We start from the raw sequence: 24,128 nt of genomic DNA, 5'->3' as shown, positions 1-24,128 counted from the left end.
AAGAATGGGAGGGGGAGTGGAAATGGTTTGCGACTGGGAGGTGCAGTTGTTTATTGCGAACCGAGCGGAGGTGTTCTGCAAAGCGGTCCCCAAGCCTCCGCTTGGTTTCCCCAATGTAGAGGGAGCCACACCGGGTACAGTGGATGCAGTATCGCACATTGGCGGATGTGCAGGTGAACCTCTGCTTAATGTGGAAAGTCATCTTGGGGCCTGGGATAGGGGTGAGGGAGGAGGTGTGGGGGCAAGTGTAGCATTTCCTGCGGTTGCAGGGGAAGGTGCCGGGTGTGGTGGGGTTGGAGGGCAGTGTGGAGCGAACAAGGGAGTCACGGAGAGAGTGGTCTCTCCGGAAAGCAGACAGGGGTGGGGATGGAAAAATGTCTTGGGTGGTGTGGTCGGATTGTAGATACTCACACCTGGTTTCATCGTCAAACAATTTGCAAAATGGATCAATGATTAATAATGAAAACTGAAACTGTACACCTATTGACCCCATTACCACTAGGATCTTGAATTTTCATTACAGATAAAGGACAGACGCCCAAATCAGAATCTAATACAACTTGCTCTTTATTAGTAACTCTTTACTTTTTACTAAGCATACAATCAATACACTATCTAACTGTTTGACTAGAATCGAGGTACTACCCATACATGCTGAACTGATCAGGTTCATTCTGATGAACCTGTTCTTTCAATTCTGAACTCAGAGTCTTCTTTTGTCAATGACTGGTGTTGAATTGTCACTCTTGATGTCTTGATGTGCCTTCTTTTATATGTTTTCTCCCACTCTTCCAGAATGTTTTATGTCATGTATCCCTTGCACAAGACCCTCATAGTTCTAGGTCGTGTAATTACGAGATTGTTTCCATTATTAGCATTGGGTATTTGCTTTGGTTAGCAGTCTAGCTTCACTTACAGATTTACACCAAGCTGACTCAAAGTCTTCAGGAAGTTAACACAGGTTCCTATCATGCTTGTTGAGCTTCAACTGTTAGTTATTGGGCCATGGTTACCCATTAGATCACACAACCTTTAAATTCCAATGCATTCATTCATACATAAAAACAGACAAAAAGCAGACAATTGTGCAGTAATTTCATGGGTAGAAAACTTAGGAGGAAAGGAATCAATTCTGTGGATCAAAAGTCCACACCACAAGACTGGAACAAGGCGACTTCCACAGAGTTCTTTTCGTCACTGGCAACTTTTCTTATTTTCGACTGCTGCAATCCTCATGTTTGTGGCTGGTCACTTAGTTTTTTGCTTGTGTTGGAAGTTACTTTCTACCTCTGAGTGCCATTTCTTTTCCATTCACAGAGAGAAAGAGAGAGAGAGAGACTTGTTTTGGCATGCAAGCTTTAAGGAAGTCGGAGTACAACTGCCCTTCTCTCAATTCTGTAACAAAATGCAACTTAACTATCCAAAAGATTTTGTTGTAATATTTTTAATCCAAATTCCACTGTTCTTTTATCTCACAAAAGTATCAAATCTTCTCTAAAAGTTACTCAACCTTATGTAACCAAAAAGTGAACCTGACAAAATTCCATTTTTCCTTTGAGTTATAAGAAAAACTCGTTCATCTTCTGCAACACAGAAGTGTCCAACTTACCATTTTCCACTTTAAAAATATATGCAGTCTTTACACTTCTCAGTGTTGTTGCACATGACAGAGTAAGGCTCCGAAAGTCTGTGTTTTCAAATAAACCTGCTGGACTACAACCTGGTGTCGTGGGATTTAGAACAAAGAATAAAGAAAATTATAGCACAAGAGCAGGCCTTTCGGCCCTCCAAGCCTGCACCGACATCTGCCCGTCACAACTAAAACCCTCTACGCTTTCCAGTACTGCATCACTCTATTCCCATCCTATTCATGCATTTGTCAAAATGCCCTTTAAATGTCACTGTTGTATCTGCTTCCACGACTTCCCCTGGCAGTGCATTCAAGGCACCCATCACCCCTGTGTAAAAAACCTACCTCGTACATCACCTTTAAACCTTGCTCCTTGCACCTTAAACCTATGCCCCTTAGTAATTGACTCTTCCACCCTGGGAAAAAGTTTCTGACTGTCCAGTCTGTCCATGCCCTTCATAATCTTATAGGCTTCTATAAGGTCACCCCTCAACACTGTCATTCCCCACCCTGTACTGCAGTCACCTTGTTAGGTTTGTTTTTCGGAGATCCTCATGAACTTGACGCAATACCAAGACACTGACCTGGCTACAAAAACACAAGCCTTTATTATTAAGCAAGTACAAGCTGTGGAGGATCGCTGTACTCAACCCGGCACAGAGCGCTGAGTTTCAAAAGCGATCCTCCCCGAACAGTGGACAGTCCACGCTTCTTACACTCTATGAATTGGGTGATATATAAAACAATTATTTAGAACATAAACAGAGCAGGACACAGTATTGATTGTTTGCGAAGTGACTGATAACTACAAGATGCGATTTCAAGTCACCAAAGTGACAGAACGCGATTTCAAGCCGCCGAAGTGTCTGGCTTGAACAAAGGTCACTGACCTGGCCACTTCAATAGAAACAGAAGTTTCACACCTTTTCAAAAGTTTCACCCCTTTACAGAATTGAAGATGTCTCACACCTTTGCAAGCGTTTCCCACCCATTCGTTTTCAGGCAGGAAGTTTAAGGCAGTTTCCACATACTCCTGTGTAAGAAGATAAGGAGCATAACAATTAATGGGATCATTCCATGATAACCTATATCAGGGCTGAGAAGGGAGCTATTAATCCGTCGGTAATAATTCTGCAACAGGAGTTCAGGCATACCATGAATACACAACAAACAGTTATTTCAATCACCAAGATAACCAACCCATGCAGTAGGTATGAGCCCCAAGAACTGCCCAGAAGCCATCCCAACCGTCCTTCCCCAGGTCGGGGTTCCCCTCTGTACCGGTCCAACTGTCCATGTATGGCTTGGATGGCCAGGGTAATATTATAGGATTCATCAGTAACATGGGTAATGCATTTATCCCCTATAATTATACATACTCCTCCTTGTTGAGCCAGATCCCAGTCCCGAATGAGCACAAAATCTCCTATCTGTGACCACGAAGTGCAATTCTGATTCTTAAGGTTCTGGTCTGATATCCGCGAAGGTGGTCCGAAGGCGCACTTTAGCTGTGAATGGAGAAACCTTAGGGAAGACGTTAGCTGCATTTCCTCACCCATAACATTTAAGTCTATCAGGGTGGGTGGGCCGGTATTGGCATCCCAGGGTGTCCTACTGGGTCGGCCAAAGATTATCTCTGCCGCCAAGACTCCAGTGGCAGAGTGGGGTGTTACTCTCATGTGGTACAGAGCTAGGGCAAAACCTTTAAACAGTTAAGGCCAGTTTCAGATAATAAAATGTGAGGCTGGATGAACACAGCAGGCCAAGCAGCATCTCAGGAGCACAAAAGCTGATGTTTCGGGCCTAGACCCTTCATCAGAGAGGGGGATGGGGGGAGGGAACTGGAATAAATAGGGAGAGAGGGGGAGGCGGACCGAAGATGGAGAGTAAAGAAGATAGGTGGAGAGAGTGTAGGTGGGGAGGTAGGGAGGGGATAGGTCAGTCCAGGGAAGACGGACAGGTCAAGGAGGTGGGATGAGGTTAGTAGGTAGCTGGGGGTGCGGCTTGGGGTGGGAGGAAGGGATGGGTGAGAGGAAGAACCAGTTAGGGAGGCAGAGACAGGTTGGACTGGTTTTGGGATGCAGTGGGTGGGGGGGAAGAGCTGGGCTGGTTGTGTGGTGCAGTGGGGGGAGGGGATGAACTGGGCTGGTTTAGGGATGCAGTAGGGGAAGGGGAGATTTTGAAACTGGTGAAGTCCACATTGATATCATATGGCTGCAGGGTTCCCAGGCGGAATATGAGTATGTGGTATACTGCATCCACTGTACCCGGTGCGGCTTCCTCTACATTGGGGAAACCAAGCGGAGGCTCGGGGACCGCTTTGCAGAACACCTCCGCTCAGTTCGCAACAAACAACTGCACCTCCCAGTCGCAAACCATTTCCACTCCCCCTCCCATTCTCTTGATGACATGTCCATCATGGGCCTCCTGCACTGCCACAATGATGCCACCCAAAGGTTGCAGGAACAGCAACTCATATTCCGCCTGGGAACCCTGCAGCCATATGGTATCAATGTGGACTTCACCAGTTTCAAAATCTCCCCTTCCCCTACTGCATCCCTAAACCAGCCCAGTTCATCCCCTCCCCCCACTGCACCACACAACCAGCCCAGCTCTTCCCCCCCACCCACTGCATCCCAAAACCAGTCCAACCTGTCTCTGCCTCCCTAACCGGTTCTTCCTCTCACCCATCCCTTCCTCCCACCCCAAGCCGCACCCCCAGCTACCTACTAACCTCATCCCACCTCCTTGACCTGTCCGTCTTCCCTGGACTGACCTATCCCCTCCCTACCTCCCCACCTTCACTCTCTCCACCTATCTTCTTTACTCTCCATCTTCGGTCCGCCTCCCCCTCTCTCCCTATTTATTCCAGTTCCCTCCCCCCATCCCCCTCTCTGATGAAGGGTCTAGGCCCGAAACGTCAGCTTTTGTGCTCCTGAGATGCTGCTTGGCCTGCTGTGTTCATCCAGCCTCACATTTTATTATCTTGGAATCTCCAGCATCTGCAGTTCCCATTATCTCTGAAGGCCAGTTTCAGATGTTAGCTTAGTCAATCTAGCTTTGAGAGTTCCATTAGCTCTTTCCACTATCCCTGCTGCCTGGGGGTGGTAGGCAAAGTGCAATTGTTGTTGGATGTGTAACGCATCACACAATTTCTTTTTAATCTTTCCTACAAAGTGGGGTCATTATCCGAACTGATTTGTCGAGGCACTCCAAACCTTGATATTACATCAGTTAATAACAATTTTACTACCGTTGAGGCGTTGTTATTTGTCGTTGGGAAAGCCTCTGTCCACCTACTGAATACATCAACAATCACAAGACGATATTTCTAGCAATGTAGATGTGGTAATTCAATAAGATCTAGCTGAATACATTCAAACGGTCCACCTGGCAAGGGTGTTGCTCCTGGTGAGCATCTCACCAACATTATTTTGTGGGCATATCAAACATGATGCAATACGAGACTGGGCTGCCTCAGCCAGCTGGGGGTGCCACCAGGTATGGAGCATGATACCACTCATTCCCTCTTTGCCAAGGTGGGTATTAGAATGAAGACAATCAAGGAGCAAAGGCCTCAAAGCATCAGGTATACAAACTTGGCCGACTGGAGTAACCCAAAGGCCTGATGGCGCAGAATGCGAACATCCATGCGCCTTCCAAATGTCCTTTTCAAAGGCAGGGGCGTCCCCTGCCACCGCTGAACAGTGACATCTGGCATGCCCTCTGTGTTTGAAGAAGGCGAGCGATTTATCGCCTGCTTGTTCACAGAGGGCACAATAAAAGTTTGACATGCAGCAGCCTGTTTAGCAGCGCGATCAGCCTAGTGTTGCCCTGAGTAACTACAGATCATCGGAGGCATGAGCAGTGCATTTGATAATAGCCAATTGTCTAGGGAGGAGGACTGCCTGAAGAAGGTTGTTGACATACAAGGAATTCTGGATGGGCGCAGCTGAGGATGTGAAAAACCCACGCTGAGGCCACAGTTGACCAAAGTTGTGGGAGACGCCAAAGGCATACTGAAAGTCAGTGTAAATATTCGCTGACTTCCCTGAGGCTAGAATGCAAGCACGGGTGAGGGCAAAAGGTTCTGCCTTCTGAGCGGACACCGGGGGTTCAAACGCCACCGATTTTCATGTGGGAGTGGCATCGACAATTGCGTATCCAGACAGGGGGGTAGCCAAGGGGGACATGGAGGAACTGCCATCAACAAACAAGATAAGATCCAGAGAAGGGAGTGGCACATCAGTAAGGTCCGGACGGGGAGAGGTTAGAAATTGGTTCCTTAGAACCCCCACGTGACTGCTTACTAAGAACTCATCTCGGGGGGAGGGGGGATGCTCAAAAACGTGGCTGGGTTAATAGTGGAGTAGAAAGAGAACGTCAAGAGAGAATTGTTAAGAGGTGCGATTTCGTAATGGCTTAAACGTGCCTGGGTAAGATGTTGAGTCTGGTGGGAGGTGAGGAGGGCTACAATGGCATGTGAGGTATAGACGGTAAGAGGCTGATGGAGAGTAACATTAGAGGCTGCAGTGACTAAAGAATAAATCGCAGGAAGAATCTAAAAGCAAGGGGATAATCCCTGACCTACAGAGTCCAGGTGGGTACAGTAGGAGGCAACTGGTCGTTTGCAATCGCCGTGAGTCTGTGGCAATACTCCAGTAGCGCACCCATCCAGAACATTAACATATAGCTGGAAAGGCATGTCATATGAAGGTCTTCCCAAAGCTGGGGCGGCAGCAAGGGCTACTTTTAAGTTTGTAAAGGCTGACTTTTGTTCGTTAGAGAGGGTGAAGGTTTGCGGGGCTTTACAGGAAGCCAAAGGGGTCACCAGTTTAGTAAGTAAAGTTACATTAGGGAACATGGTCAACAATAATGAACTAACCCTATAAAGGCCCTCATTTGCTTAGGGATGGTGGGCGAGGGGGTCATAAGAATAGGGGCAATGTGCTCGGGGTGAGTGTTTGTTCTGAGGTGCTGAGCAGAATTCCTAGGAACTGTACCTGCATTTGGGTATGCTTAACCTTTGCGGCGGGCACAACATATCCCCAAGAGTGGAGAGCGTTCAAAAGCCAGTTAGTATCTACAACCTTAGTGGATTCTGATGAACTTGCTAAAAGTAAATTGTCACCGTATCGGATAATCGTGGAGCCATCCAAGAGTTGGAGCTGGAGGTGCAAGACCTGGGAAAAATAGGGTGGGCAAGTGAACGAACCCTTGGGGGAGATGCGTCAATGAATACTGCTGGCCCTTATAAGTAAAGACAAACAGATACGGAGGCCCCTTATCCAACGGATTAGCAAAAATGCATGTTGCAAGTCCACAACGGTGAAGAGACATGCATCTGAGGGGATGTTACTAAGGATAGTGGCAGGATTAGGGACAATTGGATGTAAGGGACTGGGGTGGTATGGTGGCTCAGTGGCTAGCACTGCAGTCTCACAGCGCCAGGGACCCAAGTTCGATTCCAGCCTTGGGCGACTGTCTCTGTGGAGTTTGCACATTCTCCCTGTGTCTGCGTGGGTTTCCTCCAGGTGCTCCGGTTTCCTCCCACAGTCCAAAGATGTGCAGGCTAGGTGGATTGGCCATGCTAAATTGCCCGTAGTGTGGGTTATAGGGGGATGGGTCTGGGTGGGATGCTTCAAGGGGCAGTGTGGGTTTGTTGGGCCGAGGGGCCTGTTTCCACACTTTAGGGAATCTAATCTACCTTCTTTATTTGTCTGAGGTCTTGGACCAGTCTCTGTTCCTGGCAGCCAGATATAGGAGTGGGTGGAATAGGAGTATTGCAAGGCGATTGGCAAGGGACCAATATACCTTGTTGGAGAATACCAATATACCTTGTTGGCCCAAAGACAATAATTTGCAATAGACCATCAGCCAACTGCTGTGAAGAACCCTTCACTTCCGGGTCTGACTGGTGGATCAAGCGGTGCACCAGAAATCTCAAGGACTTAGCCCTATAGCCAATATTCACAGTCAGTGTGAGGTGAGGGGACACCAGACCCGATTGATGCCATAGGTGGCGTGGCACCTCCACCAGAAATGCTGATCCTTGCTTTCCCTCAAAAGCCCCTATAAAGGTAACAGATAAACTTGATCCTAGACAGGGAGTGTAAATAGCAGCCAATGCATGGGAAGCACCTGTCGGGTCATAGCACAAGGTAACATGAGGGCTAGTGATCTATAGAGGAGGGGTGAAATCTCGAGGAGATAAGTCAATTGTCCACAATTTTGGCGATCGAGGAACCCAAAACTGTCGCTTAATCAAGTCACTTTTTATGCTAATACCCTTGTTGAGACAGAGAATTTCAATTTGAAGAAGGCACAAATCCTTCCCCGCTAAACTAACTCCCAAATTGAGGGTCTGGGCAAATTGAGTAACACAGATTTGAGGGCCAAATCAAACCGTCAATAGTTCTGTCAAAGAGTAGGTGTTTTCTTGCCCGGTAAGCCGGTTAAGACTTACTGAGGTGGGTGAGAGCTTAAACCCATGTCGCTGCACACATGAAGCATCCAGGGTAGATGCCGCTGCCCCAGTATCAATCATAAAGGGAATTGCTACACCTTGTACAATTAGATTAACAACTAGTTCATCCTCCGGATTGCTAGTTAAAATGGGCAAATTATGGGGCGAAGGTAGTCAGGCTGAAAAAGGATTACTAGTGGAAAAAGGTTGCCTTGTTCCTTGGGGTCTCCCTTGAGGTTGATTCTGAGGACAATCTCTCTTCCAGTGATTCCTACTGCCACAGTTAAAACATCCCTGGGCAGAGTGGGGTTTTCCACCTCGCGGCAGAGGGGCACTGGGTCTACGGAACAGGGTAGCGGGTGCGTATGGCGCTCATATTGAGAAGCAGTAGGACCATGTTGATGGGCAGCATAACCGTTACCGTAATTGTTGACCCAGCCAGGAACATATCAAATGGCCAGGTTGCATTTGATATGCCCTTGCTAATTCAAAGTCAGACGCTAGAGGTGCTGGGTTTTTGGACCTGGGTTGGCATGGGGGATGCTGCACCATGTCATACTTGACCCTGGTCGGTTTGAATTCCTCAGCAGTGTTCCAGTAATAAGTCAAGGCCCTTCTGGGGACGAGTATTGTCCGGCCAATCCATGTTATTAGTACAAATAGCTGTTGCCACAGCCTCAGGTAAACACTGCAGCAAAAGAGCATTCAACTGTGGTGAGGGATTCCCTGCAATATCGGCAATATTGTCAGTATAGGTGGCATAAGTGGAGCAGAAATGGTCCCAGAAATCAGGGCTGTCCTCCCCAGGTTTGGGTTTGCACTCTAGCACTTTGGTAACATCTACTGGCTGCTGTCAGGCTTGCTTAAGTGCATTTTTAATAGCTTGTAGCCGAAGACGTTCAGTCACGAGACCTGTAAAAGCATCCCAATCTTGGGGAGCTGGGTTTCCTAGGTGGTCTTTCCACCTAGTACATTCACTAGGGGTAAAAGCCATACAGCACAGGCTAAAGAGGTCTTCGGGGTGGCTTGGTACATTTGAAGAGTGTCCAGGATGTAATCTATGAAGTTGTCAGGATTAGTCTTTCCATCAGGGGCCCTTGACATAATTAAACACATCTCTTGCGGCTTCCAAGGGGTATAGACCTGTATGGTATTTTGACCCCACTGTGGTGGGTTTGGGTGAGGGACCGTGCGAATAGGCAATTGTAAATGATTTTTTTTTACGGAGTTCCTTCTTTAGGGGATGGTTATCTGAGAGTGCTTCCCAAACACTGTCCTCAGATTCATTATCCTCTGCCTGTGAATCGGGACTATCATACTCTTCACTACTTGCAGAATCGCTAGGGAACACTAGACAGGCACTAGAGGGCAGAGGAAACTGCATGCGGGGCTTACGTTTTCTTCGGGCTTCCCTCTGTGAGTCTTAAAAGAATCATGCCCTCTCTCCTTTGGTCCACTAGTGGTCTGTTCCGTATCCTGTTTCTTGTTTGTCTGTTTAGTTTTAGACTTGGTATGACAGGAGACAAGGTCTGTGAATGGCCCCTGAGTTGGATGCCTAGCAGAAGGAGAAGCCGCCGGTTCAGCAAGAGAGTCGTGTGGGCCGGTTCCGTAAGGCCTGGAGATTCTATGGCAGGAGGTTTGGTTTGGGCTTGGACAGTGTATGGTGGCGGTGATAAGGACACAGGCGATTGCTGGGGCTTATGGTAGTGTTAGGATGCCTGTAGGTGTAGGTTGGCCAAAGATGGGTAGAGTTGTTGAGGGGGTAGTGGTCCTGATGGGGCAGAGGGGTGCCTTCCCCAGTCCTCCTTGTCTTGTTCGTCTGTGTCATTGCTTTGTAACAACATTGGCAAGCCAAATATGTCAGGAGGTACCTCTGACTTTTTTTTCCGTCAACTCAGCCTGCCACTGTAATCCCTGTTCTCAGTTTCGTCTTTCCCTTTCCAGCCTTTCTTGTTTAACCGTTTCCTGTTCATTCATTTCATGATCCTCACACTGAAACTTTAAAACGTCCCAAGTTTTTGGTTTCCCCTCATTATCACAGGCGTGAATCCCTCTCCTACGTGCATTATCCACCCCTCTGGTCAGTTTTGATTTCTCAGTCAGCTCCTCAGCTTTTTTTCTCCAGGATGACATTAACCCTTTGCTTTTGCTTCCCGCTTTATGTGTACATATTGCCTCCTCAGCTTTAATACATAGATCTACATCTCACATTCTCCCTAATGGACAATTCTCATTTCCCAATTCTTTGTTTAGGCATTCCGACAGACATCTGAACCATAATTCATTTTCGGGGTCATCCCAACATTACCAATGCAAAGGGGTTCCGACACCCGACTTATCCAACATCTGTCCCATTTTAACTCTTTTACTTCTTACTTATTTCTGTATACTATTCCAGTGTCCTGGATCTCCACACCCACTCCAGCGTCCTGAACTTCGCGTGGGGGATCTCCCCTCTTAACAACCAGTCTAAGGCAGGGTGGTTGAAACAGACACTGTAGTTATCCTTTACCTACGTTCCAGGGACTCGAACCCCAGTATTTTAACCTCTGAATTCCTGATACTTATAGTTGGGAGAACTCTAACCTCCAAATTCCCGACCTTCACCTGGGCACTCGAACCTCTGTCTCCAGGGGACTCTAACCTCCCAGGCTTACTTAATCAATTTATACTGGCCTGGGGACTCGAACCCCTGTCACCGGGAGACTCTAATGTCCCGGACTTACTTAGTCAATTTATACTGACCTCTAGTCTCGAACCCCGGCCACCAGGGACTCTAACCTCCAGGCATTAGGATTTATCGGTGTCCAAGATGGTGAGTCATCTCAGGGTTCTGTCAGTACAGAGCCACGTAGGGGCGAGGGGTCATATGGGTGGCAGGTTAGTGTGAGAGACCAAGGTGAATCATACCTTGTGGGCCTGTCCGTCTCACGCCACCGACACCCGAACAATCACTTATTCAGTCCTCCATGTACAACCTCCGTAAATGTTGGAACCCTGCTCGCTGCGCCAAATGTTAGGTTGGTTTTTCAGAGACCCTCACGGACTTGACGCAATACCAAGACACTGACCTGGCTACAAAAACACAAGCCTTTATTATTAAGCAAGTACCAGCTGTGGAGGAGCACTGTACTCAACCCGGCACAGAGCGCTGAGTTTCAAAAGCGATCCTCCCCGAACAGCGGACAGTCCATGCTTTTTATAACCTATGAATTGGCTGATACATAAAACAATTATTTGGAACATAAAGAGAACAGGATACAGCATTGATTGTTTGCGAAGTGACTGATAACTACAAGATGCGATTTCAAGTCACCAAAGTGACAGAATGTGATTTCAAGCCGCCGAAGTCTCTGGCTTGAACAAAGGTCACTGACCTGGCCACTTCAATAGAAACAGAAGTTTCATACCTTTTCAAAAGTTTCACCCCTTTACAGAATTACAGAGGTCTCACACCTTTACAAACGTTTCCCACCCAATCCACTGAGAAATGTGATATTTAATTGTATTTTCTGTAATGTACAGTTTTGACTTTTTTAAAGGTACTTAGATTTTTATGAATGAAGTATATTGTTGCAAAAAAATCTAATTTTTCTTATAACATAAAGTCAACAACTAGTAATTTCAGATGTGCAGCATTTGTAATATTTTGCTTTTATTTTAACTGATAAAATGTCGTTTACTATTTGTCCCTTTCCCCACCAGTTACAGCACCTTCAGTCCTGCTGTCTGGAAATCCTTCTTCTTTCTTTCTAATCTTTAAGCAATATTTCAGACCTTATTAAGAAACCCAGCTTGCTAGTCACCTTTCCAAAGTCTCCCACCACGAGTTAACATTCATGCCTTTTTTAATACAACATTTCCCTCTGCAAACCTCCTTTTCTTTACTAAAATTGCTATATATTGCATGTTGTTTTTGTAGTTATTCACTGCACAATTTTGATGTGATTTTTGTTTCCAAGACTACAGTAGTTTGACTTTTTTAAAAAAAGTAATACTGTGAATTTTAAATATGTTTGACATGTTCTGAGAATACATGTAACTTGCTGAAACAGTCCTTCATATAAGAAACTGAACAATGTGTGCTAGCAAGATATTTGCCTTGGACACTTGGAGGTCATAGTGTCTGTCCTTGCCCAAGCATAAACATGCACATGGATCCCTCACGGAACAATGATCAGGAGTAGAAACCACTTTTCCTCATTTGTGATCCATTTGTGTCTAAACAAAACTGCATTTATAGAGCTTTCTGTAACAACTGTAGGTCTCAAAAGTGCTTTACTGCCAATTGTGTCCTTTTGATGTGCAGACCCTCTTGTAATGTGGGAAACACAGCAGCCAATTTCAGCACAGCAGCTCCTACACCAAATGTGATAATGGCCTGAAAATCTGTCACAGACATAGAACAGTACAGACCCTTCAGCCCACAATATTGTGCCGAACTTTTACCCTAAACCTAAGGTCTATCTACCCCTACCTTATACAATCATCCATTGCCTTACTAATAGCCGCTTAAATGCCCCTAATGAGGCCAACTCCACCCCCTCTCTGGGAATGCATTCCGAGCCCCTACCACTCTCTGAGTAAAGAACCAACCTCTGACGTCTCCCCTATATCTACCTCCCTGTATATTCAGGGATAAATACTGGCTAGGAGATTGTGGATGACTTCCACACTCTTCTGCGCCACAGGAATTTTTACATCCACCTGACGGACAGATTATTCAGTTGAGAAAAAATGTTTAGTTACATTCTACCCTCAGAGAGTCTTTTTCTCATAATTTTACCTGCAGTGCTCCTCCAAACATCGAGACCAAAACCATTAGAAGTGTCAGATATTCGGCAAACACATCCCACCAGGGCTTCAGGATTTTGAATGCTGGGTCTTGTTCTCCAAAATACGATAATTCCGTCACTGGAATCATTTCTATGAAGATGAAAAGAAATAACATGGTGATGTGATCACAGTAGAAATTAATTATGTGAATATTATTTTGAAGAATCCTAAAATTGCTAAAGGAATGATCCCAAAAGATTCATGGTTTAACAAAGTATCATGTAATGACTGCACTCTTAAACATTCAGCGACATTAAAATGTAATAAAAATGCTATTATTTTGCTGCAAATGAAATGTTTTCACTTTCCATCAAGACTTATATCCCAAAACTCAGTTCAAAACACAGTCATCAAATCCAAGGGGATGTGCCCACAAATTTACATTAAACAGAGTTTTCAGCTACAAGCATGATATACTTAGTTATATTATTAATGTCACTGAGCATGTTTTCTGTAATTTTGTGCCATAATGTGAAATCCTGAAGCATCCTTTTACTACACTGTGAGGTCTATGCAACTTCAGCTAGGGAAGCAGGTAAGCATTGGCAGACAAACATTCAATCAGACTCTTACTGATCATCAATCTCCTTGTTTGAAAAATATATTGCATCTTCCCTTTCCTCATCTCTAAATTCGCAGCGTATCATACAATATCGTCCACATCCAAACGTTCCGTGGTTGTCTCTTCTTGAATTATGTTGCCCACTCCCAGAGAAAGAAGCCTAGCTATCTGGTTGGTTGATGTCACTCTGTTCCTCTTCATTCTAGGTCTCTTGTGCAGTCATAGCCCTTTAGTACCTAGCATGGTTGATAGAAATAGCACTGTGGCTTTCATCACCATCTTTCATGCCATCATTAATGTGGCCTCTAGAGCAGTTGGATTGTACTCCTCAACTTTTGACTTACTTTCTCAACTTCCCCTTTTCTCTGACAACATTTTTAACATTTTCACAGGTGTAGCCAGACTTGCAGGCTTTGTCTATGTGAGATCTTGAAAACAAATGGTGACTTGCCAGTACTGTGTAGTTTTACATGCTTGTGTGATTAACTGCATTTTGAATGTTTGATATTCTCAATGATGAGTTTCCATAAATTCAACTAAACTGGAGTTACCAGTTCAGAATTTTGGCTTATTCACAGACATTATTTGCTATTCTACTCGGTGGAATGGCTAGCAAAATACAATATTTCTACAGCATAATATTCGAAGTGATATAAAATTATATTATATTAATTAAAATTATTTATTAGGTATTTTTTGCCAGTCACACCATTTAACAGGTTATTTTAGTACTGCTAACTTCCCACGTGCTGGAGGGAATACGTATTATGCTATGATACATTGAAGGCATTACATTGCTTGATCCTGAGAGACTGGGTTAATTAAATACGCTACAACCTGTAACGCAAAGAGCTATTAATATTGTTCTGTCCAAAGTCATTGACTGGAGATTTGGTATTTTCCTGCAGTAACAAATGTTTGGATCAATAGGTCTATCCTTTCCACATAATTCAAACATCTGATTTTATTAACATGCGTATACAATTCTAAGGTATCACTGTGATTGGTAGCATTTTTTGAGATGAGGAGATACGTGGTTTATTCTGAGGAATCTGTGATATATCTTGCTGCAGAAATTTGGGATAATTTGTATTTCCATCTTAGCAATTTGCCAAGGAAGAAATGAAATACCCTAGTTTTGGGATAAATTTCATCTTGAGGATTAATGTGAGCACGACATTTTGTTATTCTGATATTTCATGTAAAAATTCTAAGTATCACATACTGTCTGTCCTGAGTACTGATCGTCAATGGTTCTGTTGATTTATCACAATATTTTGTAACAGTGCTGTTAGTTGTGTATACAATTCTATCTGCTGTTGTAACACACTATTTGTATCGATGCTCCTCTCAAAATGAACAGCTGATTGTGTGCCGACAATAAACATTTTGCAAGCAGACACAATAGTAATAGGGCACTAAAGAAAATTAGTAAGTACCTGCTTATTTTTAAATCTTAACAGCATTTGCCAACAGGTCAAGCTGCAGACCTGGTATAGTTTCTATCGATACAGTTACCAACCTAGCAATGTGTGTATGCAAAACAGACCATCAAGACAATTCCCTGTTCGATGCCTCCCAATAATAAAAAAACTGAGATCACAAGCTGAGTAGCTTGCTACTGACTTCGAAGAAAGCAAAACTGAACATTCTTACACTATCTGATGTGAAATATGCCTCTCTTGGTGTGTAGTTAACTTTATCACTGTTTAATGGAGCATCGGCTGCAGTGATGTATACGATTGTCTAAACAGCCAATTACATTGGGAATTTTCACAGTCAAATCAAACAGAAAATGAAAAGCACTAACAATCAAATCACATTTTAAGAATTTTCTACAGAGGAAAATAAAGGTTGAGACATGGATAAGATAAAGGCAAAAGCTAAAATATCATGAACAAAAGAATCATTATTTAAAAATTCTAACTTTAAAAATTGAACAACATTCCACGAATATAAATTGACATTTTTTCAGGGCTAGATTGGTATTCAGCTATAGTTTTGACTCACATTGCAATTAGAAACCCGATTACATCCCAACAAACAAAGTTTTTCATGTGATTTCTAAGAGCGACAACAATGGACGATAGGAAGTTCTCACGAGATCAGTTGAATCACTGATGGTACAGATTGCAGCAGGGAATGAAATGACAGACCAAACTTCAACGTGTAGAGCTGGATGAACACAGCAGGCCAAGCAGCATCAGAAGAGCTGACGTCTTGGGCGTAGACCCTTCTTCAGAAAAGGTCTGAAGCATCAGCCTTCCTGCTCCTCTGATGTTGCTCGGCCTGCTGTGTTCATCCAGCCCTACAACTTGTTATCTCAGATTCTCCAGCATCTGCAGTTCCTACTATCCCTCCCAGACCAAACTTCAAGATTTCCACATTAAACTGGAATAGCCTCGGGTGACAAACTAGCGTGAAGCAATATAACAAAGTGTGGAGCTGGATGAACACAGCAGGCCAAGCAGCATTTTAGGAGCACAAAAGTTGATGTTACAGGCCTAGACCCTTCATCAGAGAGGGGGATGGGGAGAGGATTCTGAAATAAATAGGGAGAGAGGGGGAGGGGACCAAAGATGGATAGAGGAGAAGATAGGTGGAGAGGAGAGTACAGGTGGGGAAGTAGGGAGGGGATAGGTCAGTCTGGGGAGGACAGACAGGGCAAGGAGGCGGGATGAGGTTAGTAGGTGGGAAATGGAGGTGCGGCTTGAGGTGGGAGGAGGGGATAGGTGAGAGAAAGAACAGGTTAGGGAGGCGAGGATGAGCTGGTCTGGTTTTGGGATGCAGTGCAGGAAGGGGAGATTTTGAAGATTGTGAAGTCCACATTGATACCATCGGGCTGCAGGGTTCCCACGCGGAATATGAGTTGCTATTCCTGCAACCTTCGGGTGGCATCATTGTTGCACTGCAGGAGGCCCATGATGGACATGTCATCTAAGGAATGGGAGGGGGAGTTAAAATGGTTCATGACTGGGAGGTGCAGTTGTTTACTGTGAACCGAGAAGAAGGTTCTGCATAGTGGTCCCCAAGCCTCCACTTGGTTTCCCCAATGTAGAGGAAACCACAACGGGTAAAGTGGATAGAGTATACCACACTGGCAGATGTGCAGGTGAACATCTGCTTGATATGGAAAGTCATCTTGGGGCCTGGGATGGGGGTGAGGGAGGAGGTGTGGGGGCAAGTGTAGCACTTCCTGCGGTTGCGGAGGAAGGTGCCAGGTGTGGTGGGGTTGGAGGGGAGCATGGAGCGGACAAGGGAGTCATGGAGAGAGTGGTCTCTCTGGAAGGCGGACAAGGGTGGGGATGGAAAAATGTCTTGGGCGGTGGGGTCGGATTGTAGATGGCGTAAGTGTCAGAGGACGATGCGTTGTATCCGGAGGTTGGTGGGGTGGTATGTGAGGACTTGGGGGATTCTCTTTGGGCAGTTATTGCGGGGGTGGGGTGTGAGGAATGTGTTGCAGGAAATGCGGGCATTCTCGACCACTGCGGGGGCAAGTTGCGGTCTTTGAAGAACGCAGACATCTGGGATGTGCGGAGTGGAATGCCTGATCCTGGGAGCAGATGCAGTGGAGGCGAAGGAATTGGGAATAGGGGATGGAATTTTTGCAGGAGGGTGGGTGGGAGGAGGTGTATTCTAGGTAGCTGTGGGAGTCGGTGGGCTTGAAATGGACATCAGTTTCTAGCTGGTTGCCTGAGATGGAGACAGAGAGGTCCAGGAAGGTGAGGGATGTGTTGAAGATGGCCCAGGTGAACTTGAGGTTGGGGTGGAAGGTGTTGGGGAACTGTTCGAGCTCCTCTTGGGAGCAAGAGGTGGCGCCGATACAGTCATCAATGGGAGGAAGAGGTGGGGTTTGGGGCCAGTGTAGATGCGGAAGAGGGACTGTTCCATGTACCCTACAAAGAGGCAGGCATAGCTTGGGCCCATGCAGGTGCCCATGGCCACCCCCTTTGTCTGTAGGAAGTGGGAGGAGTCAAAAGAGAAGTTGTTGAGGGTGAGGATGAGTTCGGCTAGGCGGATGAGGGTGTCGGTGGAGGGGGACTGGTCGGGCCTGCGGGACAGGAAGAAGTGGGGGGCCTTTAGGCCATTTGCATGCGGAATGCAGGTGTATAGGGACTGGACGTCCATGGTGAAGATGAGGTGTCGGGGACCAGGGAATTGGAAGTTCTGGAGGAGGTGGAGGGCATGGGTGGTGTCACAGACATAGGTGGGGAGTTCCTGGACCAAGGGGGAGAAAATGGAGTTCAGATAGAAGGAGATGAGTTCGGTGGGGCAGGAGTAGGCGGAGACAATGGGTCGATCAGGACAGGCGGGTTTGTGGATTATAGGAAGAAGATAGAAGCGGGCAGTGCGTGCAGCAATAAACAGCTATGGAAGAAGACATGAGAACACGCTTTGTCTGACTGGTGTGCCATTAGACACGATAAAACCTTGAAGTATTATCTAATGTCTTTGAACTGCGGTAGAGCTCGGTTAGCTTCATTGACTGGACAGTCAATTTGCGGTGCAGAGTGATATCAATAGTGTTAGTTCATTTCTCATGTCCACCAAGGTTACCATGTAGGCATATCCTTCTCAAACTCTCCCTTTGCCTGAGGTAGGGTGACCGTCAGGTGTTGAAACCATGGGGACTTTGTTTCGTTTTTAACCTTTGGGCAGGGGTTCAAGTCCAACGTGCTCCAGGTGTATAATTAACAAACCATATAAGTTGATCAAAAAAAAAACGATGACGTCTTGTCTAATTCACGGAGTGTGCTTTATTAAAAAAAATGACATTGCAAGGAAACTTACTTTCATTCCAAACTGCCGAGCCAGATTTTCTTTTGTGTATGAAAACACTAACAATCCATTTCGTAACGTTAATTTTTGAAATTATAAGGATAGCACGACTCAAAATGTCGGTGACACACTCCCGCCTCTTTTCTGTAAACAAATTATGTCTCGCGCTGCCTCCAGCAACCGTCGGCGAACTATCAAGCCCCCGCCCGCCTCACATCGATGATTGGTCAGGTCCTGATAAACTCGTGCTCCCATTGGACTACTCTGTTGTCAAACAATGGAACACGTGTGGGGTAGGGCCGCGATTGAGACGGTTTTGTTTTCGACGTGCCGATTGCGATTGCTGGTGTGGAAGAAATGAATCAGTTCTCGATGAAATATAAAACAGAAATTATTCACACTTTAGAATCGTTCTTAACGAGAGAAGATGGTATTAAACAAGCTAGTTGCAGGAGAAGAATCAACACAAATTGCTTGAGCTCAAATTAGAGATAATAATAGAGACCTCGGGAGCATGATAGGATATTAATTACGATCCCCTGGCTCAGAGTTAGGAACATACCACTCCACCATAAGTGCCCAATATTTCACTTCCTGACTCTACTTTGGTTGACGTATACAGAGTTGCCGGAATTGGAAATGAATGAATTACTGAAATTTATCACCCATTTCAAAAAAGCTAGCAATGCAATAGTTGATAGAGGTGCGAAGGATTTCACTGTTTCACCTGGCTACCCATTTCCAGTCAATGAGAAATGATGGACTTACATTTTATACAAATGGAAAATACTGGAGAAACTCAGCAGGTCTGAAATAACCTGTGCAAAGAGAACCAGAGTTAACCAAAAAATCTTCGGAATTTCTTTTACTAGACTTGTATTTATTACAATTCAGAACCCCCGTATGTTCCAAATAAATAACAGACCTTCAAGTATTTTTATTGAGCTGAAAATCTAAAGAAGTTTTTCAATAGAAGGGGCTAGAACAAAGCCCCAAATTCTAAATATTTTCAATTATTGGAGGAAATACTAAATTATACAGACTTATGAACACCTGATTGAAGGGCCAAAAGAACCGTCAGTAAAGACAAAGATGGTTTTAAAAAGTGTATCACCAGCAAAAAATGGCAGGTACAGCAAAATGCTGAATTTGTGAAAAACTGGAGATTGAAGATGGGAAACAAGAGGCTGGAAATATCACAGGCTGGTAAATGGAAGTAAATTTTCAACATTCGATTACATATTAGCAAAGTAAATTGATTTACATTGTAACAATGCCTAGTTCGGAATGCAGGTTTGATTGTTAATAGTTAGGATAAGCATGCATATTAAATATAGCCAGCAGGAAAAGCCAGAAAAGTCCACTTTGAAAATCAATGTATACCTGTAAAGACACGTAGAGATGACACACATATGCCAATACTTCAGTTAATAGACTGGTTTAACACAGACAACAAAAATGCATGAACAGCAGTTTAATGACCGAATATAGGCTTGAAAGAGTAAGGCAATATCACATCTGGGTATGAATATAATATGTTCATTTTGTAATTCACTCATAAGACGTAGTCATCGTTGGCTGACCAGCATTTCTTGCCCACCCTAGTTCCCCTTGAGAAGGTGGTGATGAACAACGAAGTACAAGTGAATAAAAAAAATTAACTTCTTACTTTCGTGTCCATATTTTCACGTGCAGATAAGATTTTTAAAATAAACCACGAACAGATAAGATTTTTAAAATAAACCACGAACAAATTGACCAGATAAAGGCTGACGTACAGGAACCTTTCGTAAAGGAACCATGAAGGAATAATGTTAAATAATGCAGCATTATTTTAAACTGGGAGGAACCTATTTTGTATATACCTATTTGTTAATACCTACCTACCATTACTTATTTGTAAATACGTGCATTTGCAAAGCAGGGAGCTTGGGCGGGATCTGAAAAATCAGCGACATTACGTTAAACTGGGAGGAATCTATACAGAATGTTAACACCTACATTTGCAAAGCGGGGAGCTGGGGTGGGACCTGAAAATTTTAAAATACAATCCTTTCACTGAAATTTCAGAAATTGCAAAAATCCTCAGATGATACGTCTGATAAGATATTATTTTCCTGCTGGAGAAGATATCTCTCTTACTCAGGGCTTTAAAGTAAAGGTGACGCTGACGGATATTCTATTCAAGGATATTATTCTTTCAATCGTGGCTAATCTTAGATATTACTAAATGTTCTTGCAGACTGAATTGCAATCTAGAAACTGGATTTCATGAGATTTGGTATTACGTGTTGATAATTTTTGGTATAACAGTATGCTTATCCACTTAAAGTTGATTGTTTCTTAAATTTTGTTAATAAAATTGTAAAGTTAGTAAATAATCTGAATGAAATTTTCCGTTACAACTGAAACACACCCTAAATGCTATATGGTTCTTAAGTGAGGAAGGAAATATTCTGGAAAGAGAAATCACAGAACCTTAAAATAGCTGAGATGTTTATAATATTGCCAAGGCTTAGTAAAATAAGCAGGTTATTTGGGGGAAGTTAACAATCTAAGACAACTTCTTCCATCAAGATGATTATGTGAATCCTAGAGTACCAAAAATAAATAATTTCGGGATTGACTGGTTTGATCACATCAGAGAAATAGTCATGATTTATCTTAGCATTAAATAAGAGCTAAAAGCAATAAATCACCACAGCATATTTTTGAAGCAAAGCCCCCAGTGAGGAAAAAAAACAAATAATTAATATCTTACATGGCCAGACAATTGCAACATGAGTAAGTCTCCCTGACCTCTAATCTAATCCCCTCATACAAGACAGCTCAGCAAAGAAGATAACATTAAGGCACAACCTTCCTCAGCTCATGGACCCAAGCTAACATGCCTTCACCATCTCTTTGAAAACTTCAAGCACAATGAGAGAACTGGCTGTCAAATGAAAGGTAGGGCAATGCTTAAAATCTTGTGATGACATTTTACTCTTTCTCCACATGCATGGAATTTCAAAATAGAAGAATTTAGAGTTTATGGATTAAACACTGGCAGGTTGGCATTTTCAATTTGTGTGGTTTTTAGTCTTTTCCAACTATTTTTAAACATTGCTAAATAGACTTTCTTAATTACAGAGGCGAGTTTTTTTCCTAAAATTATACACAAGGAAGAGAATTCTTTAACACTTCGAAAGAGATGATTTTTAAATCGCAGAGAAGTTTTTTAATTAGAGTCGTGTTTATGGAGCTCTCAGACAGGACCACACATTGACGGCTCTGGAGTGAGTTTTTTTAATATCAGAAGATTAAAGGCTGTGTTCTGGATCGCTTTAGGAGGAGTTTTTTAAAAAAATTGATTGTTCAGCTAAGTGGTTGATTTTATTTAAGATTTATATGTTTGATTTTTTAAATTTGCATGTTTAACATTAATTCTTCTGGTAAGGAAAGGTAGTTTATTTTATATGATGCTTCTTTTTAAGTTTAATATCAATGACGGCATACAAGATTCAGAATTAGATGGCTAGTATATTTAGAGAAGTGATTACACAGCAGGTTCAGCCAGAAAGATGAATGACTATCAGGAAAGGCAAGAAGGCAGTTCTGAAGTCTTCTGTGCTATTTCTCTCTCAAACAGATACTCAGTTTTGGGTACTGTTGAAAACAGCAAAATAGAATAGGCAGTCTGATCTTGGGCACCAAAAAGGAATCTGACATGAGATAGGTTTGACAATATTTAAAAGAATAATTGTTGGAGGAGACTGTCCTGTTAAGGGCACAGACAGGAGATTCTGTGGCAGTGAGTGTGAATCTAGGACAGTATGTTGCTTTCCTGGTGCCAGGATTAAGGACATCTCAAATTAAAGGGAAGAGTGAGAAACCAGGAGTTATTGTACACATTGGTAAGAGTGTCATAGTTAAGGAAAAGATTATGGCTTTACAGTGTGAATGTAAGAGATTAGATAGAAGATTAAAAAACAAAACCTCAAAAATAGTAATTTTTGGTTTACTCCTGTTGCCAAGCTTGAATCAGAGTAAGAATAAAAGGATAAAGGAGGTTCATCAATTGCTGAAGATTTAGGTTCTTGGATCATTGGGATCTCTTCTGAGGTGGAAAAGACCATTCAAAAAGGATAGGTTTCACCTGTACTGGAAAGGAACCAATATCCTAATGGAAAGATCTGCTAATTCTATCAAAGGAGACTGTAAACTATGTGGTGGGGGTTGGGGGGGGGGGTAACCCTAAGTAACAGAGTAAATTGACAGATCAGTGGGGATGGTTTTGAGGCTGACAAAAAACAAGTCAGTTGGAAACCATAGACAAGGGGAAGTCAGAGAGCAAAGTAACTGTGAAGAATTAAATTGCATTCATTTTAATGCAAAGATTCTTTAGGTAGGGCTGATAAACTCAGGGCATGTTTGGGAACATGAGATTGGGACACTACATAGTTATGACAGAAACTTGCCTGAGGGATGGATAGGACTGGCAGCTCAATGTTCTGGGTTTCATATGTTATAGGAAGGATAGAAAGGGAGGCAAAAGAAGACGGGGAGTGGCAATGTTCACTAAGGAATATATTACTACTAGAGAAGACATTTCTGAAAAATCATCCAGTGAAAATATAGGAGTTAAAATTAGAAACAAAAAAGGAATGATCACCTTAGTGGAATTATACTATAGACTCCCCAATAGTGGGAGGGAAATTGAGGAACAAATATGTAGAAAGATCTCAGATATTTGTACAAATAATAAGGTTGTAATAGTCAGCGATTTTAATTTTCCAAACATTGACTGGGACCACCATAGTGTTAAAGGTTTGGACGGTGAAGAATTTGTTAAATATGTTCAAGAAAATTTTCTTTATCAAGATGTAAATGTTCCTACTAGAGAGGGAGCAAAACTTGACCTTCTCTCGGGTAATAAGACACGGTAAGTACCTTAAGTGATAGCAGGGGAACACTTCTGAATCTAGTGATCATAATTCTATTTTTTGAAAATCATTATGGAAAAGGATAAGTCTTTCTTAAAAATTAAAGCTTTTAATTAGAGTAAGGCAAATTCTAAAGGTATGAAACAAGAACTTTGATTTGATTGGGGTGGACTGTTTACAGGTAAAGGGACGTCTGATAAATGGGAGGCTTTCAAAAGCATGATAACGAGAGTTCAGAGTCATTACATTTCTGTTAGAGTGAAAGGCGGGCTGGTAGGATTAGGGAACAGTGAACGAATAAAGATATTAAGGTTCTAGTCAGGAATAAAAAAGAATAATATTTTAGGTATAGCCAACTGTGTTCAAATGAATCTCTTGAACAGTATAAAAAGTGTAGTGACATTCTTAAGCGGGAGATCAGGAGGGCATGGAGACAATATGTAATAGCCTTGGCAAATAATAGATTCTACAAGTACATTAAGAGCAAGAGAGCAACTAAAGAGAGAGTAGGGTCTCTTAAAGATTAAAGAGGAAATGGATGAGATATTAAATGAACATTTTGCATCAGTTTTTACTATGGAGAGAGAAATGGAGGCTAGAGAACTCAGGGAAATAAATATTGATGGTTTGGAAATAGTTCACATTAAAGAAGAGGAAGTGCTGGATGTCTCAGAAAATATAAAGGTGGATAAATTTCGGGACTTGATCTAGTGCATCCAAAGTCATTGTGGGAATTTAGGGAGGAAATTGCAGGGCCTCTTGCAGAAATATTTGTATCATCTATAACTACGGGTGTGGTGTCAGATGAGTGGAGAGTGGCTAATGCTGTGCCTTTGTTTTAGAAGTTATGTAAGAGAAGTCTGGGAACTATAAAATGTGAGTCTGACTTCAGCAATGCATAGGTTGTTGGAAGCAAGTCTGAAAGATAGG

The 24,128-nt window shown here is 43.4% G+C and overlaps 1 protein-coding gene across 2 annotated transcripts in view; it reads right to left on the bottom strand.

Annotated features, from left to right (window-relative positions):
- Positions 1-24,128, bottom strand: part of LOC125447502 (volume-regulated anion channel subunit LRRC8C-like) — a 52,565-nt gene that overhangs the window by 11,080 nt on the left and 17,357 nt on the right. The window contains exons 1-2 of one of the 2 annotated variants that reach the window (XM_059639881.1): positions 18,286-21,885; positions 12,883-13,022 (exon numbers count right to left, since the gene is read on the bottom strand). In XM_059639881.1, the coding sequence (XP_059495864.1) occupies positions 12,883-13,020 (138 nt within the window). In that variant the 5' untranslated portion in view covers positions 13,021-13,022; positions 18,286-21,885. Of the gene's footprint in view, positions 1-12,882; positions 13,023-18,285; positions 21,886-24,128 lie in introns of those variants that run through there. The other variant, XM_059639880.1, reaches the window with a different exon arrangement.

Source organism: Stegostoma tigrinum, chromosome 35, assembly GCF_030684315.1.
Source record: "Stegostoma tigrinum isolate sSteTig4 chromosome 35, sSteTig4.hap1, whole genome shotgun sequence".
Lineage (NCBI taxonomy): Eukaryota > Metazoa > Chordata > Chondrichthyes > Orectolobiformes > Stegostomatidae > Stegostoma > Stegostoma tigrinum.
The sequence above is the reverse complement of the archived record's forward strand: the minus strand, read 5'-3'. Positions and strand labels throughout refer to the sequence as shown.